Source organism: Saccopteryx leptura, chromosome 2 (assembly GCF_036850995.1).
Source record: "Saccopteryx leptura isolate mSacLep1 chromosome 2, mSacLep1_pri_phased_curated, whole genome shotgun sequence".
Classification (NCBI taxonomy): Eukaryota; Metazoa; Chordata; class Mammalia; order Chiroptera; family Emballonuridae; genus Saccopteryx; species Saccopteryx leptura.
In genome coordinates this window covers 377261001-377277975 of record NC_089504.1, presented here as the reverse complement: position 1 = coordinate 377277975, position 16975 = coordinate 377261001, and the positions used below count along the sequence as shown (strand labels likewise).

Here is a 16975-nt window from a genome sequence, read left to right as displayed (position 1 = left end):
CGACCTGGAAAGGGCTGCCAAGCATTAGATACTGTCATTCACATTCAGAACATGTTTAGCCTATGAGGAGTGGAAGACAACATTTGATCTTTGAAAAGAGGGCATTAAAGATGTACATCTATTCTAGTATGTTCTAAATACTCATATTTTCATACACTATGTATCGAACTAAGGAGCCAGTGGCACACTCCCCTTTAAAGCTGTGTGTCATTTTTCTAATACAGTAGATTTGATGCTGTCCTTGCCACGTATTCCTCTGCTTCTGTTTGTGACCATCAGCTGCTGTGTGCTTTCAAGGCGTTTGGGAGCTGTGTGCCAACAAACCGCTCATGTGCCACAGACAGACTTGAGTGGCTACGGGTGTGATGTTAAACAAAAGGAAGTGAGCAGTTGGTTTTATGGCTGAATACTTTCCAGGCTTATATATTAAAAAATCCTTCCTAATTATATTGTTTCTTTTTGTACAGGAAGAATTTGTGAAATGGAAGGGCTCTCTGTTCTTTCGATTTGTCAGCACTGTGATAGATTCACACCCAGACATCGCCAGGTGAATTTTTTCTCTCACATGTCACGCAGCTAAGTGATTTACCTAATTTCTGGTGTTAGGTCTCTTTTCTTTTAAATTGGTTTAGAGTTGAGTTCTTTAGGATTCAGTGAGGTTTTGGCAGTCTGCCAGGTAAGTAGCAGATTTTTTTTAAAAACTAAGTTATGTAACAAAGCTTTATTTTACATACAAGTCTAAAAAAAAAAAAAAAACTTGTTCAAATTGACCATTAAATAATCTCAGCATTGAGCACATTTGCTAACAGTGCTCAGTCTTACTAACAAAGTAGAGAAGGTCAGTACGTGCCTTTGTCCTAGGGAACTAGGGAACAGCGGCCATTGACTGGTGAACATAACTCAGTAAAACGTGAGTTTTGATAAGGAGTTCAGATTTTCTTTTGAGTGCAGAAATTTTAAGAAGGAATTCTAGGAATTAATACACAATTGGACAGTATGAAATGGAGTATGCAAATTATAAGTTCCTCGGAAATGGCTGTTTCTTAAGAATTGGAAGCAGAGGGAGTTGCCTTGTCATGTTTGAATTCCTGTCATTCAATCATTTAAAAAAAATTTTTTTTTCAAGTGTTGAAATCTCACAGAATTTCCTGACCTAGATTATGTTGCGTGAATAATTCTTTTTAAAGCAAATATGTAATTGGAAAATAGAATACAGTATTGAGTACCAGGGCAAAAGCTACCATAGTTGGAAATAGGTCTTTATAAAGTTCATGAACTATAAATAGTTTATAATAATGGGTCCCTCTGACTCTAAATATGGTCACCAGTGGTTTACTCTGAGTTCCCTGGAAGAATTTCTGTTTGGTTTCCTTTGGGTATAGTTTTCCAAGGGGGAGCATTTTACATAATAAACTAGTAGAGGTTAGACGTTCTGATTAATACTGTGTAGAGTCAGACACAGAAGCTCCAGCTCTTTCTTTTCTCTGTTTCTACAGTTGGCAAAGGGACGAGGATAGCTGTTCAGTACCCTCTTACCTTTCCACTGCTGCTGGAAGACTGGCCCTCGTGGCTCTCTGTACGGTGTGCCGCCCGGGAGGGGCGCAAATAGGACTGCTTGGAAGGCTTTCACTTGTAGCTCTGTTTTCCCCCCCTTTTGTCAGCTCCCGTACATAAATGTTTACAAGAGCATTGATTAATATGTGAAATACACACAGAACTTATACAGGTGATCAGAGCATGAATCAGAAAAAATTTAAAAGGACAGATAGATATCTTATACTCTACCAAGATTATCAGTGCTTTATAACATTTTAATAATTTCCCCTTAAAATCTTTCTATTTTATCTGATTCTGGGTTTATGTAAACTGTGGTTCAAATGTGGACCCTGATTATCAGCTTTGTTAACTGTCAGTGAAATTAGTCTGTACCCCTGTTTCTAGGCCAATAGTCAGGCCTATCGGCTTACCTTAGACACATTACTTTTTCCACATGTGTCTGCTAATACTGATCTTCCAAAGAGACGATAGGGGCAGAGCCAATTAATTTTTGGTCCAAGTGGATTTCCTGAAGATTTCTGGTATGAGCCCATTTGCATGACATTTTTAGTTGGTCATATAATGATAAACCCAAAACAGAGTTGTGTGGTATCTTTTCCCCTGTGCCCAATAGGTAGTGGCTTTGTAATATAATAGGCACATTGTTTCCATTTAACTGGGCAAATACTGCAGAAGTGTAAGGAGGCACCGGCTAGAGAGGTTTGAATAAAAAAAAAAAGTGACTACAATAATGGACCATTGAGATAGAAAAGAATGTAAAGACAGAGATTGCCTGGTTGGGAGAAAAGGAAGCAGTTGAGGATATAGAGGGCCTAGTGAAGTTGAAGAACAAATGCAATGGGGTTGGGGAATCAGAAAGTTGGAAGGATAAGTGGATGTGGTCAAAAAGTGGATTATTTGACATCAGAAGCCGGATGTTGCAGCTGTAGGGACCTGGTCGAAGTTATGTCGACAGAGTGGTGACACGGTATAAATGTGAGGGTCACTGGAGTCGATGAAGTCAAGAAAATAGAAAGTTAGGGGTTAAATGAGCTCATCTGTGGATGGACATTGAAGGTGCTCAGAGAAATTGTCTTAGTCCGTTTGGACGGCCGTAGCAAACTACCACAGCCTAGGTGGCTTATAGACAACAGATTCATGTCTCACAGTTTGAGGTTGGAAGTCTGAGATCAAGGTGCCAGCATGGCCGGTTTCCTGGGGAACACCCTCTTCACACACTTCTCATTCTATCTTCATGTGGCAGAAGGGACGAGGGATCTGAGACTGGTTAACATAATTATACAGGTTTCAGGTACCCAATTCTATGACACATCTTTGTACATCATATTGTGTGTTCACCCCTCCAAGTCAGGTCTTTGTCCATCACCATTTGACTCTCCCATACCCTCTGCCACACACCCCCCCACCCCCACCAGCAGCCACCGCACTGTTGTCTGTGTGCATGGGTCTTCTTTTTAAGGCTCTAATCTCATTAATGTCCTCAGGACCTAATCACCCCCCAATGTCCGCATTTCCTTGGGGTTAGGTTTTCAACATAGGAATGTGGGGACAGGGGGCACAAACATTCAGACCATGGTGTTAGGATTTGGGATGGTGAAAATTAGGAGAGAGTTGCCACCAAGATGTAGAGAACAAAGTAGGTGGCCAGGAGCATCGAGAGAAAAGGCTAAGTATTGTTATATGGACCGGGAGAGAAGTCACGTTCTTTTTAACCAGTAGCCAAGCCTCCCTTCTCCCTTCCCGGGATCCTCCCCCAACTGTTTTTTTCTCCAGAGTACTTTTGGTGACATACTTTGTATGGTATGTAGGTCTGTCTATCTACCAGCTCACCAGCTTCCTGGGGAGCAGATATTTTGTTTCCATTATATCAGATGCCTGGCCCCATGAAAGAGCTTGAAAAGGAGTAGGCACTCAGTGAACATTTGGTAAATGGAAACTGTCATCAGGGAGGCGCCTGCCTGTGGGATTTGAGAGAAGAGCAGCCTCCCCCTGCGAGGGCCATGAAGGAAGTGCTGTCCTTGGAGGGAAGCCAGCTCTCATCTAGGAAGAGGAGCTATAGAGAGGGCAGAGGCTTGGCCTATTATGGAACCTAGGAGGGAAAGGAGACATGCGAGGTGAGAGGAGGGAAGACGCATAGAACGGTATGTACAGGGACATGACAGGTGAGGCAGGCCAGATGACAAGAGGGGCCTGGATATGGCTGGCAGCCAAGGATAACATTGATATAGGAAATAACCTGCCTCAAGTACAAATAGACTTCTGGCATAAACAGGCCTGAGTCCCTGTCCTAGTCTGAGCTAGACCAAGTTGGGAATGTGCAGGCATTAGCAGCAGCCTTACTGAGCAGATGCCTACTTCAGAATAGCATTTGGCTTGGATGACATCTGAAAGAAGTCAGGCTTTTATGTTTCCTACTAAATCTGAAAATAGACGTGAACAGACCGCTCTTCCCTTGTGGCCGCACAGGATGGTTTGAAACCTGGATTTAGATGCTTAGTAAGAGAATAATAATTTCTTCCCACAAGATTATTGTTACTCAGATTTAACTGGCCTTTTATTTTCCCTATAATGCAAGTAATGCTGTGTAAACTCTCCAGACAGTACCCCTGAATCGGTGGTGTGATTATGTGTGATTTTTATTAATTGTCCTGAGGGATAAGGAGCGGTGGGAAAGGCTGGTGAGTTCTTTTTTTTTTTTTTTTTTAAGGCTGGTGAGTTCTTAACTTAGTAAGATTTCTTTACAACTGCCAAAGGGTTCTATTCCAGGTACCTGGACAGTGCTGCCTTCTGCCACTCTAAGGGAATGCTCCAGGAGGCATTACTTAGAATGTTAATTTCTTTAACTTTTCAGCTGACAATAAAAAAATACTAGTTCCTCTTCCCCAGTTGATTGAGCTAGTAGGATCTGTGAGCCTTAATCCAGTCAGAGCTGGAACATGGCTTTCTGAGTCCCAGCAGAGGCAGCAGCGAGGTTAGTACTACAAGTTGCCCGGGGACTATGATTTCTGGCTTTTCATGACGCACAAAGCTCTGAGCCTGCTTTCAGCCCTGAGCGTATGATCTTTTATTTTTGCATAATTTATGTTACCAATGAATTTACTTGTGTAGTTGGTAAGCCTGTTATTCACTAGGGAATAGACTGAAGTCTCTTGCTCATTAGTTAGTTCTACCTGTATATATTCTTGGCCCCAACTCTAAGTAGATGAGCATTTAACATTAAGTTCAAGCTCAAAGCAGCCCCTCTTCTTACAGGAGAATTAATTGGATTCCCTCTGGTTTTACATTTTTACCTGAACGACTCCACATTCTAGGAGAAAAGCCAGGGAGCTGTGTGAACCGCTGTGCCCGGATAGGTTAGCTGTGAGGAAACACTACAGAGGGTCACGTCTTGTAGTTTCTCTGGGGAATGTTTTTGGTTTATTCAGTTGTTTTTCTTCATTCTTTGTCATAGATGGTTTACCAAAGTAACCCTTGTTTAAAAAGAACATCACCTGCTGCTATGGCCTTCTTTGCCTTTCTAACCTAGCTTACTAAAAACAGTTTGTGTATTAGGGTTAGGTTTAGGGTTTAAGGCTTAGGGCTTAGGGCTAGGAAAAATTTTTTTAAAAGTTTGTGTAGAAAACACCGACAACTCTTCACATCAGACAGGTGCTTCTAGCTCGCCTGAGGGGAATTTCTCCTAAGGAATTCCCTTTATTAAAAAGTGTTTATTTGTTTTGTTTTCATGATTATGTCAGGCTGCTCCCTTATTTCCTGGGTTAATAGTCAAAGTGTCATGATTTGCAGCAGAATTTTTATCTAAGCTTATTTAAACATCTCTGATTTCTGAACTGCCTTCTTATCTTTCATTGATATGCGTGCTGTGACTACAAACTGATTTGAATATTAGCCTAAGGAGAATTAGGAGAGGAAGGACGCCTCCTGCAAGTCCTAATGCATTCTGCAGCCAGGGATACAGTGTTGGGCTTGTCCTTGTCCCGGCTCCTCTCCAGGTGGGAACTGACCGGTGCACCTGTGGAGGTGGAAACTGCAGTTAATGCGGAGGTGAAGTGAACACAGTGGTGTGGACAGTGTGGCTGGATCAAGGCCAGCCCAGTGCAACCTGAGCAGAAAACAGTGCCCTGACTGTCTCCCCTGCTGCCGTCATGAGCAGGCACTGGCAGGGACCCTGAGGTTGAGCAGTTTAGCTCTTGTCTACATAGCTTGAGAAGCCATTAGAGTCTGCCCTTCAGATTGCTGTGGAACTAGTGACATGGTGTCCACTGAGTAGCATGGTGCATGCCCGCAGGATGCCTCTCCCAGGTGAGGCACAAGGGGACAAAGAGTGGCCAGGGTGGGATGAGGAGTCCAGAGCTCGGTGGTAGGCTTTTACTATCTGTGGAGGGTACTTGCCCTGCTGGCTCAAATAATAATCAATTCTTTAAAAAGTTCCAGTGACTAAAATTGGTTTTTGTTCATTATTGTGGGCAACCAACTTCAGGTCAGAAGCAAAGCCCGAGTGTTCATATTCAGGCGGCGGTTCTCGTTGCATCGTCCTTGAGGACCACGGGCCTCTGTTCTGAAGAAGCAGTTTGGGGCAGGTTGGTTGTTTTCCCCACTTGAAGTGTAGCTGGGTAACTTTGTTAAAACTTTGAAGGGAAACCTGGGAAAGAAAGCCTTTATGTTGAACTTAGATTCAAAAAGGAAGCTGTTGAGCAAGAATAGACAAAAGAAGCTAAATTGGTTATCTTGTTTTTGATGTGAATGGAGCTGTTCATTGGCATAGATTCAGTATCCCTAACCCTCACTCACAGTTCCTCTCTGTTTTGCAGAGTTCTCGGTATAATTTTAGCGGCTGTCTGCAAATAGCCAATGATCTCCTCCTTTTACAGTTTTGGGGAGTTTTGCCTGGCTCACTTGTTACTGAAGAGGAATCCTGCCATGTTCTTCCAGCACTTCATCGAATGTATTTTCCACTTCAATAACTACGAGAAGCATGAGAAGTATAACAAGTTCTCCCAGACAGAGAGGTCAGTGGGGCCTGGGAGAGCGGGGTCAGCTGCTCTGTACGTGTAGCTGGGCCCAGCCCGCAGCCCATGGATTCCTAGTGGGTTTGTTCCTTCTTGTGGGGCCATGCAGGAAGATCCACTCGTGCAGTAGTCCTAGTAGGGACTACTAGGTGCATGTGAGCACCGGTGGACAGCCGTGAGATGCTGGTAAAGACCTGCTCCTCCTGGCCCACATGAGAAAGTAAAATTGTCCTGTTTTGCCATAGAGAGAAGCGGCTTTTTTCACTGAAGGGAAAGACACACAAGGAGAAACGAATGAGAATCTACAAGTTTCTTCTAGAGCACTTCACAGATGAACAGCGATTTAATATCACTTCCAAAATCTGCCTTAGTATTTTGGGTAGGCATATTGTGTTTGGGATAAAATGTCTTTTTAAAAATGAAATACTGTGTTGCTGATGGCCTAGCAGATCTGGAGCAAGTGGGACCCAGTCCTACTGGAAGAGCCCTTTTTGTCCCTCTTGGACGCCACCTGTGCCCGTGCAGGGCCAGGGCCCTTGCAGCCCAAATGTGCTGGCCAGCTCTGAGGGCCCCGCCCCTCCAAGGCCAGACTTCCTCAGACACCGTGTTTGTCTCTCTCTCAGCGTGCTTCGCCGACGGCGTCCTGCCCCTGGACATGGAAGCCAGTGAGCTACTCTCAGACACCTTTGAGGTCCTCAGCTCAAAGGAGATCAAGCTTTTGGCAATGAGATCAAAACCCGATAAGGACCTCCTCGTGGAAGAAGATGACATGGCCCTGGCAAATGTAGTCATGCAGGAAGCACAGAAAAAGCTCATCTCACAAGTGAGTGTGCTGTCTCTGTTGACCCGGTCACGGCTGACGTGCTGGTCTGCCGAGACTTGAGGTCGTTCTTAGCAGTGTCCCTAACTCACTCACATGGTGATGGTGCTCCATCTGTGCTTCGGGCTGAGCTTCTGTGACCCGGGGCCCATTCCACTTGCCTGCCTGGATGGGCCCCAGGCCTCGCAGGCCTCCTCTGTCCGAAGTGCACTGCTTAGCCCCTCGTCCTCATATCCCTCCCTCTTTCCCACAGTCTTCTGTTGGGGACAAGGGGCCCGGAGCTTCCCCAGTCCGGAGTCTCGCACATCAGGCACATTCTCCTTCAGCCAGCGAGTGTAGAAACGGGTTTGAGTCACCTTAGGGGGCAGCTTATTGTAGTTCTCCCCAGGCCCCAGGCTCCTGCACTAGCCTGGCTTGCTAACTCACATTTCCCACGTGAGCCCTGAAGGCTTTTGAACCTGAAGAAATTGACTGACTGCATTCCATGCATTCGTTTTAGCTTACAGATGCCTCTCTCTTACGTTTGTACTGGGTCTGCATTTATGTAAGTCTGTGCCGTTTCTGGCAGCTTCCGCCACGCCCTTTCTGTGTCTGGGTTCTCTCGGTTCCAGGCTGTGCAGCCCCTTGCTGTGGGAGTAGTCTTTCTGCAGTTACACATCTGATTGCTTTAATCTCCTGCTTAAAGCAGATGAGAGGCAGGTTGAGTGCAGGGGGCAGTGGGGAACTTTGGGGTGGAGGGTTGCGGGTGGTTCTAGATCATGGTGTTGTTACTCAGTGTGTATACTCAGCTCATTGAGCATTCACTTATTATATCTAAGTTATACCTCACTAATGTTATATTTAATAAGTAGGTTGGTGGCTTTCTCTCATCTGAATAAAATTCTGATTTTTCAAGCCCACAAAACTTACATGTACTGTGCCACCCGCACCCCATTGCTTCTCTGCATGCTCCCCACTCTGAGCTCTCCATTCCAGATGACCACCCATCACTCGGGTGGGAGGTGCCTCCCGCCTCTGTGCCTTGGCACGCTGCTGCGTCCATCTATGGTGCCCACTCCCACCCACCCTCCCGTCCCACAACCTGATCCTACGCATCCTAAGACCATCTTTTCAGAAAGCCTTCCCTGATTTATACTCCTGTTTACCCTTCCTTCCTGGTATCCCTGTCCCGTAAGTCCTTAACACCCCACCACTTGTCCCGATGTGGCACACAGCAAAACACAGACTTCTAGTCTGGTCTAGGTAGAAGTAACTTGAAGGCAAGAATTCTTGGCTTCCTTTCAGATCCTCAGAGCCTGGCTTTGTGTCTGGTTTAGAGAAGACATCTGATAATATTTGTTGAGCGAATGCATTTAAGTCACTCTCTGTACCATCTGCTTGGACTCAGATTTATTAAATTGTTTATTTCTCTACTATTGTCTTCCTGTTTCAGGAACTCTGATTAGACTTTTTAGAAGTGAGTGGTTTACAAACAGGGAACGTATACCCATGACTTGAAATAAGAAAAAGAATGCTTTTCAGATTCAGAATAAGTCTTGCGCAGATGTGCAACTATAATGAACTATTTTTAATTCTAAGAGATTCATTGCAAAACAGTTGTGGTTAGTGATCATTCATGGTAAAGAATATGAAGGCTTGGTCAAGCCACAGACTATATAAATGCATAACACTTTTCTAAATATGTGCAAAGTTACACCAAAAAAGAGGATGGGGGTGCAGGCATGACTACCTTTTTGCTTGGCCATTTGGACGGTGGTCATTTTACCTACAGGAGCGAAGTGTCTCTGGGAAGCTACAGTTGAACTCGTTTTCATTCCAAAGGGAGGCTGCTAAGTGGGAGATTGAATGTGGACCCAGGGGTCTGTGGTGGGTTCCTGTGAGATTTGGAGCTTTTTGTCAAGTTATTCAACATGTTTCTAGTTCCTTTCTCTTGTTTAGAAAATAAGGATACTTTATCTTCGTCTGACTTTACAAAGCTTCCCATGTGTTCTGAGGTGATGCTTAAGAAGCCTCCAGGACAAAAGTGATGTGTCTTATACAATTCCCAGTACTGTAACCAAAAATGAAAAATACACAACATTTAGTACACTAGATCCGCTAGGCTAAAAGAATTAGACCAAGGGAAAGTCTCTGTCTTCAGAACTCGGTGCATGTAAAACATGCCTTTGTGTTACTGCAGGTTCAGAAGAGGAATTTCATAGAAAACATCATTCCCATCATCATCTCCCTGAAGACTGTGCTGGAGAAGAACAGGATGCCGGCTCTGCGGGAGCTCATGGCCTACCTCAGGGTAAAGGGGACCTTGCACTTTGTGGTCGGTGTCTCCCACTCCCCGGTCCATACTCTGGCAGTCACGATAATGTAGTTTCTTGGTGAACCACTAGAATTGAAGATGCCTCAAAATCAGCATTAGGTTCTTTTAGAACTAGACCAGCCTGACAGGCCTTTGACCATGGGGAAGAAGAGAGTTTGGCCGCAGCTTCCACGGGAGCTGGTTCTGTTTTGAGCAGTTGAGTTTGTGAAGAGCTGACCCTCTGCTGAGCACTTGTATCCTTGATCAGCCAAGGATGTACCAAGACTTTCTCAACTGGGGTCGAGAGCAAAGTCATCATCTCAGGTCATTCTGATGGGAGGTAAAGTGGAAACTGGTCATCATGATTAATTTGGGGATATGTACCATTAACACTGTCTTGTTTATGAATCAAGACCTAACCGCCCACTCACAGCAGCCGCTGGGGAACACAGCAGAGCCGCTGCGCTCCCGACCTGGTGGGGCCCGGCGAGCAGCCAGGACATGGACTTGCTGGGCAGACATCAGTGATGCCGCGGTCCTCCCGGCAGAGTCTTTCCACCAGAAATAAATGCAGTACTTTTTTCCTTTCTCTGTTTACACTATATGCTATTTTCTTCCTCAAAAAATGCATCATTTTTCTTCAAGAAGAGCTACCAGAAAATTTCATTGAATATAAATTTCAGATAGCTCTGTATCCTAAAGAAGTGAAGGTAGGAAAGATAGATTCATTGTTTGGAAAAAAATGAAAACTTCCAGTTCTTATGTTTTTATTGCCTTGTATTAAACCTCAGAAAAGAAAAGAAAAAAGAGCGTAGACCCTCAGTGAGTACTTGAACACCATAGAAAAGTCAGTCTGCCCGTTTCGGAGCACACCCCGAGGAGGCCACCTCTGAGCAGCTGCCTGATTTGCATAGCACAGCACTTGTTCACTTAAAACCCTCAGTGCGCTCCTGCGCCCTGAGGAACCACTCTGATGTCGTGGGGACAGTTCGTTTACTTCCTTCCCTTTGCTGGGACTAGCTGGGGCTATGGTATGTCTTTTCCTCCCTCTAGTACTGTGAGCTGAGGTGGTTGCTCTTAGCAAAGAGGCTCTGTTCGTAGCCGCCCCTTTCAGACCTGAGCATGTTTCTACCGTGAGGGATGGCACAGGTCTGTGTCACATCTCAGAAGAGGGCACAGGGTGGGATTGAAAGCCATCTTGCAGTCCTCTGAGAAAGTGGGTGTGGATAGATGGACTTGTAGGCTGCACTGCTTCCTGTACCTCATTTCCGAGGCCCTGTCTGAGCCAGGCAATGCCATGTGTCACTACCCACATACCCTCTGACTTGAATTCCTGAGGGGCCTGTGTTTGTAGCACTACAAGGTCCTCTGAACTGGTGGTGACCCTGAACCAAGCCAGACCACCCAGATACGTCACTCTGCCCATGGCAGAGCCTTCAGGAATAGGAAGGGGGTGGCTCTTGATGACAGTTCTGTGTCCTGTTAAAGTTCTGCTTTGGGCTAAGATTGTGCAAGTCCAGTTCTTTTTCCCACCAGGAACCTGGGGAATTTCCTGTGAACCGGCAGATAGACAGTAAGCTTCCCAAGAGATTACAACTCTTGAGTTATCCTCTCTCCTTGTTCTCACTTCCTTGTGTGGTTGAGTGCAGCCAGTGTTTCCTGGGGAAATACCACTGCGGCAACTTGTCAATTGCTGGAATAGAAATAGTCCTCAGCCAAATAAGTCTTACTTGTCCTATTATTATTTGTCAAGTCGTGTTGGAGAGCTTATTTATTTACTCACACAATCATGAAAGTATGCCTCTGTGTCTGTTTTAGGAGGTGATGCAGGATTACCGAGATGAGGTCAAGGATTTCTTTGCAGTCGACAAGCAGCTGGCATCAGAGCTTGAGTACGACATGAAGAAATACAACGAGCAGCTCGCCCAGGAGCAAGAGCTGGCGGGACAAACAGATGCGAACAGGGTGGCGGAAGGAGCTGCTGGGGCCCAGGCCACACAGGTAGATGAGCTTCCACCTTAGTCTGACCCTCCTCTCTAGTCTGCTCTCTGCTGTACATGGGAGCAGAGGTTGGTTTGCGTTAGACTTCAGGGATGTTGCTTGTGGCTCACTGCGTTTGTTACTCGTGACAGTCCGGACCTGGGTCACAGAGGCATCCCTTCCCTTAAGGCCCTGTCTCTGAACTTGTCTGGGAAGTCATTATAATGATAGTTTGGGGGACTGTGGAAGTGCCCAGGAAGCAGGCTGGCAGCAGGGTTGTCTGACCTGTGACCGGAGTGATCCACAGATGACGAGTCGCCTTAGGCTGCCGACCTTGCCTGCAGCCTTTCCCCCAGCGTCCTGAGAACATGCCATGGCATTGGGGAGGTTCTAGGTGAGCAGGTGCAGCGTGCTTGCTTCCCTGGGAAGTCCAGCCCGATCTGCCACCTTAAAAAGGGTGATGACAAACTAATGTTCTTCTTCCCTTTAACAGCACAGCCTCTGCATGTGGCAGCCTGCCCCCAGTGCTGTTTCCAAAGAGAAAGTTCTACTTGCCCTAGGCTGGCATGCTTTAGAGTAGATAACTATGGACTTGCTCCTAACATGTAGAGATGCCTTTTTTTCCCCAAGTGTTTGAAAGTAAATAGTCTTACTCTTCTCTGACAGGGTGCTCTGAGTTCAGAAATAATGCCAGCTCCTGGTGGCCAAGAAAAGGCCACCACACCCCATAGCGTGAGCCAGCCCTCAGCACTCAGGTCAGGCGCTGACCAGGCACCGCCTTTGCCTCTCTCACCTGAAGCTGGGCAGTTGAAGAGGTTACTGCCCAGAAGCAGGTAGGAGCCCACAGAATGAATGAGTTTGCTATTCCCCACTGCATGCCTGTGCAGCGTGAGCGTGACTGCTGTGTGTTCACTGGTATCCCGCTCGGCGCTCTCCCTTTCAGATTGGAAATGAGTGTGGCTGAGGGATGTGTCTGAAAGAATGGGTGGTGACTAGTGTTTGCACTGTCTGCATGTCCGTGCATGTCCTCCACAGGTCCATGTCTCCAAGCACCATTGCCATCCTGAATTCTGTCAAGAAAGCCGTGGAGTCTAGTAGCGGCCGTCGGAACCGGAGCCTGGGAGTGTTGCCCTTCCCTTTAAATTCTGAAAGCCTGGACAGAACACGCGTGCGCAGTAAGTCCTTCAGCAGCTCCTGGGACTCAGAGAACTGCGTGCTGCTCTATCTCACAGACAGTGAATTTACACACTGAAACACAGAGCAGGCTCGTTCTCATTGCTTTCAAAATACCTTTGTTTTATTGTCTTGAAAACAAAAATCTTTGATTGGGGACTTCAGATCATAGGTAATGAAACAAGGTATGTTTGTGATAAAGGATTTGGAAAACATTGTGAAATAGCAAACTCACACATAGTAGTGAGGTGTTTATTCTCCTAGTCTTTCTGCTCTTCACACCTGTGTGCTTGGTTTTGTTTCTAAAGTTGGGATCTCACATGCATTGTTTTATAACCTGCGTGCACACTTCTCATGGCAGTGGAAGCCTTCCATGGACCTTCCTTTCCGAACTTCTCTTCTGGTCGCTGTGCAGCATTGTATCGTGGAAAGGACCGAACTCATTTATTCCTAACCTACTTTTGGATATGTCCATGTTTTTCAGGTTTTTAAAATAATGTCATGATAAATATCCTTGCACATATAGCCTTATATGTGTGTAATCTTTAAGACTAATTCCCAACACTCGGAAGCCATGAATATTCTTAAAACTTTTTTTTTTTTTTATAAATTTTTTTTTAATTTTTTATTTATTCATTTTAGAGAGGAGAGGGAGAGAGAGAGAGAGAGAGAGAGAGAGAGAGAGAGAAAGAGGAGAGGAGAGACAGAGAGAGAGAAGGGGGGAGGAGCTGGAAGCATCAACTCCCATATGTGCCTTGACAAGGCAAGCCCAGGGTTTCGAACTGGCGACCTCAGCATTTCCAGGTCGATGCTTTATCCACTGCGCCACCACAGGTCAGGCTCTTAAAACTTTTGATAGTGTCAAACTGCCTTCACCATTTTCTCCATATTGTACTCCTGCCAATGGCCCACGAGTGTCCCCTTCTTAGAAACATTGGTTTTGTTTTTCTTTTTCTTTGTGGAGCTTTATAGACCAAAAATGGTCATGGTTTTAATTTCCATTTCTTTGAAACCTAATGAGAATGAATGGACATTGTCTCTCATGTTTATCATTTTGTTGTATCTTTCTGGATTACCTCTATAAGGACACTTTATACGGGATATTAACATTATGGTGTGTCTTACAAATATTTTTTCTCAGCCCTGCTCTTTGATGTTTTGGGTTTTGAACAGATAAAACTGTCTCATTTTATCCTAGCATCGTCATACAGTTTGGAGCAGGAGTCCAGTGGAGCTATTGACCATATAAACAAACGAGCGATCAGCACCCCTGCTCGTAAGTAGCTAACACGTGTGAGCGCCACTTGCTCTCCTGCCATCATTGTGTCTGCCAAAGTTGCCTTAAAACTCTTCTTGTCGCAAGAGTTCTTGTATCAGATGAAGGCTCTCTGATGCTCAGCAGCAGTGTCATGAATTGTGTCAGAAGGGAAGTTTTATAACACTCCAGTGAGCACAAGCTGAGCATCCAGAGCTCGTCCAGGTGCTTTTCCCACTCACCCAGTCACACTGCCCACAGCCGAGGTGTCCTCACCTGACAGGTGACCCCGAAGTAACTTCTCTGGGCAGCACGGTTCTTGCCATTCTAGAGCCGACCTTTCCTCACTCCTACCTGGCTCCCAGGGTATTTGGTCTGCTCAGCCAGCCCTGCGTTGTAGCCATTTAAGTGTTGGCTCTAGTAGGCAGCTGTCACTAAACTCCGCTCTGGAGCAAACATACTTGAGCGTCAGTGTGCGTGGAGGACCCCAGGGCCAGCTGTGCTGAGAGCCTGTGTAGGCACACTTCCTCCGGGTGGTGATCCTGGTGTCCTGGTCTCTCCTTTGATTTCAGAGAGGAGGTGAGGTAGAAGTACAGTTAGTGTATGTTCCCCATGACTTTGTTTATAGCTTCTTATTGTTTCAAAGCCCACGAAAACCAGTATTTTGAGAAAATGATTACAGTATGAAGAAATTCTTTTGTCCCAAATCTGCACTGTAGTTTGCACACGTCTCTGTATGCCTCCCACCTGGGCTGTCACCACCCGCACCCCAGCCATGGGCGGTCCTGTTCGAGAGCTGGCACAGGGCCTGCTCCTCCCTGCATGGGGCTTTCATGGGATGTGACCTCATCTCAGAACACCCCCTTCCTTGTTACCACCTCTCCAGCCCTCAGAAGAAGCACTTCCTAACCTTCAGACTAGACTAGGTGCCCTCTCTCATTCTCAGCACTCACCACACTTAATAATTGCCTGTCCTTGCTGTTTGTCTCTGAGCTGTTAGATTCTTCCCTAGATCTTCCAGGCTGACCACAGTGCCTGGAGCACGGCAGGTGTGAATAAATGTTCATTTCTGATGAACTGAATGGCAGAGCTGGGGTTTGAACTTGTTTTCTGATTCTGATTCTGTATTCCTTCCACAGGCTCATTTCTTTATTATTATTATTTTTTTTTTTCTGAAGTGAGAATCAGGGAGGCAAAGAGACACACTCCTGCATGCGCCCAACTGGGATCTGCTTGGCAAGCCCATTAGGGGGCGATGCTTAGCCCATCTGGGGCATTGCTCCACTGTAATCGGAACCATACTAGCGCCTGAGGCAGAGGCCATGGAGCCATCCTCAGTGCCCAGGCCAACTTTGCTCTGTGGGAGGGGAAGACAGAGAGAAAGGGAGGGGGAAGGGTAGAGAAGCAGATGGGTGCTTCTGTGTGCCCTGGCCAGGAATCGAACCCAGAACTTACACCCGCTGGGCTAATGCTCTACCACTGAGCCAACCGTCCAGGGCCCATGGGCTCATTTCTTTCACAGTGCTAATCTTGGGCATATATTGCAAGATGAGAAGGGTGCTAAGGTGTTCTTTAGCAGAATGGAGCTGCAAAGCAACAAGCCATTTATTTAGTCATGCTGGGCACTACTGTGTTGTGGTTACTCGCCTGGTGGTCCTGGTGCCTGTGAAGCCCTTATAGGGTTATAGATAGTTGTCATCCAAGTCCACCTTTAAGGGAGATAAAGGGATGAATACACTCCTCCCCCATCTCCTCAGATGACAACTGATTCATGACAGCTTTTGTCATAAAAGCAGTGGGTAATTTTGGGTTCTTGTATATTGAACAGATGTCATGTTATATATGTAAAAAATTCAAGCTCTTTCACACATAACAGTTTTCTGTGTGTTCTGTGTTCCTGGCTCACGGCACCCGAGTGCTTCTATTTTTGCAGGTAGGTGCCATGCGCCTGCAGACAGGAAGAATGCCTCAGTGCAGCTTTGCGCATGCCTGCGGGGCGCTGGCTCCGCCCTCACCGGTTTCCTAGCAGCTTGAGCTCCTCAGCAGGGGAACCTGACCTGCTGCTTAAGGCGGCCTGCACCACGTGTGAAGGGGTCTGCACTGAAAATGAGGCTTTTGGGTGTCCCCAGGGATTCTTCTCTAAGCTCTTAAATGTTGAATCCTGGGGGTCTCTTTTTCCTCTGAACCAGGATGAGTCTTGATGAAGGATCTCCTATTAGCCCTTCTTCCTGGGAGGATTTATTGTAAAAGACTCAGTTGTGTTTTCACTGTACCGTAATTTATAAATACAAATGCTGTTGATAGCTCTTAGTGAGGCAACTGTCAGGAGGTGGTCTCAGTCCTACGAAACCAATAGGAAAAAGGATACCAGCTCTACCTTTCTGGCACAATAGGGGTACTTGGCATGAGTCAAGTGGTTTTGCTGAATGGAAATGAGTACTTTTCAGACCTAGACATTAACAGTCTGTGAGGGGCTAGCGAGTCCTTCTGCCTAATGTAACTTGGGCAGCAGAGACACTGCTGCCTCCGAGCCTGAGGGGCTACAGGTAGGCAGGGGCGTCGAAGAGCTCCTGCTTTGGTGCTTTGAGAAGGTTGGAGACTTACTACCTGGATGTCCACAGGCTTCCCAACGGGAAAAGGAATGTGGACGGTGGGAAGACACCTCCCAGAATCAGGAACTGAGCTGAGTGGCAGGGCTGAAAATGCAGTTCTCTGCCACCGTCTGTTACCATGGCTTGGGTAGCAGGCACACAGCACTGCGGACGCACTGAGGGGCATGCTGCCTGGCCTGGAGAGGTCTGGTCGGCACTCCTGGGGAGGCTCCAGGGGAAGGGACACGAGTGGGAGCTGTGCTGCTCACAGAAGGAATGGTGTGCTGTGGCTGGGGC

At 46.3% G+C, this 16975-nt stretch overlaps 1 protein-coding gene across 1 annotated transcript in view; it reads left to right on the top strand.

The window, feature by feature from the left end:
• The window catches only part of NCAPD3 (non-SMC condensin II complex subunit D3), a 52952-nt gene that overhangs the window by 33922 nt on the left and 2055 nt on the right, over nt 1–16975 (top strand). The window contains exons 24-32 of the mRNA XM_066365270.1: nt 468–547; nt 6429–6566; nt 6812–6945; nt 7190–7389; nt 9566–9676; nt 11498–11680; nt 12326–12492; nt 12695–12834; nt 14031–14108. Of these exons, the coding sequence (XP_066221367.1) occupies nt 468–547; nt 6429–6566; nt 6812–6945; nt 7190–7389; nt 9566–9676; nt 11498–11680; nt 12326–12492; nt 12695–12834; nt 14031–14108 (1231 nt within the window). The remainder of the gene's footprint in view (nt 1–467; nt 548–6428; nt 6567–6811; nt 6946–7189; nt 7390–9565; nt 9677–11497; nt 11681–12325; nt 12493–12694; nt 12835–14030; nt 14109–16975) is intronic.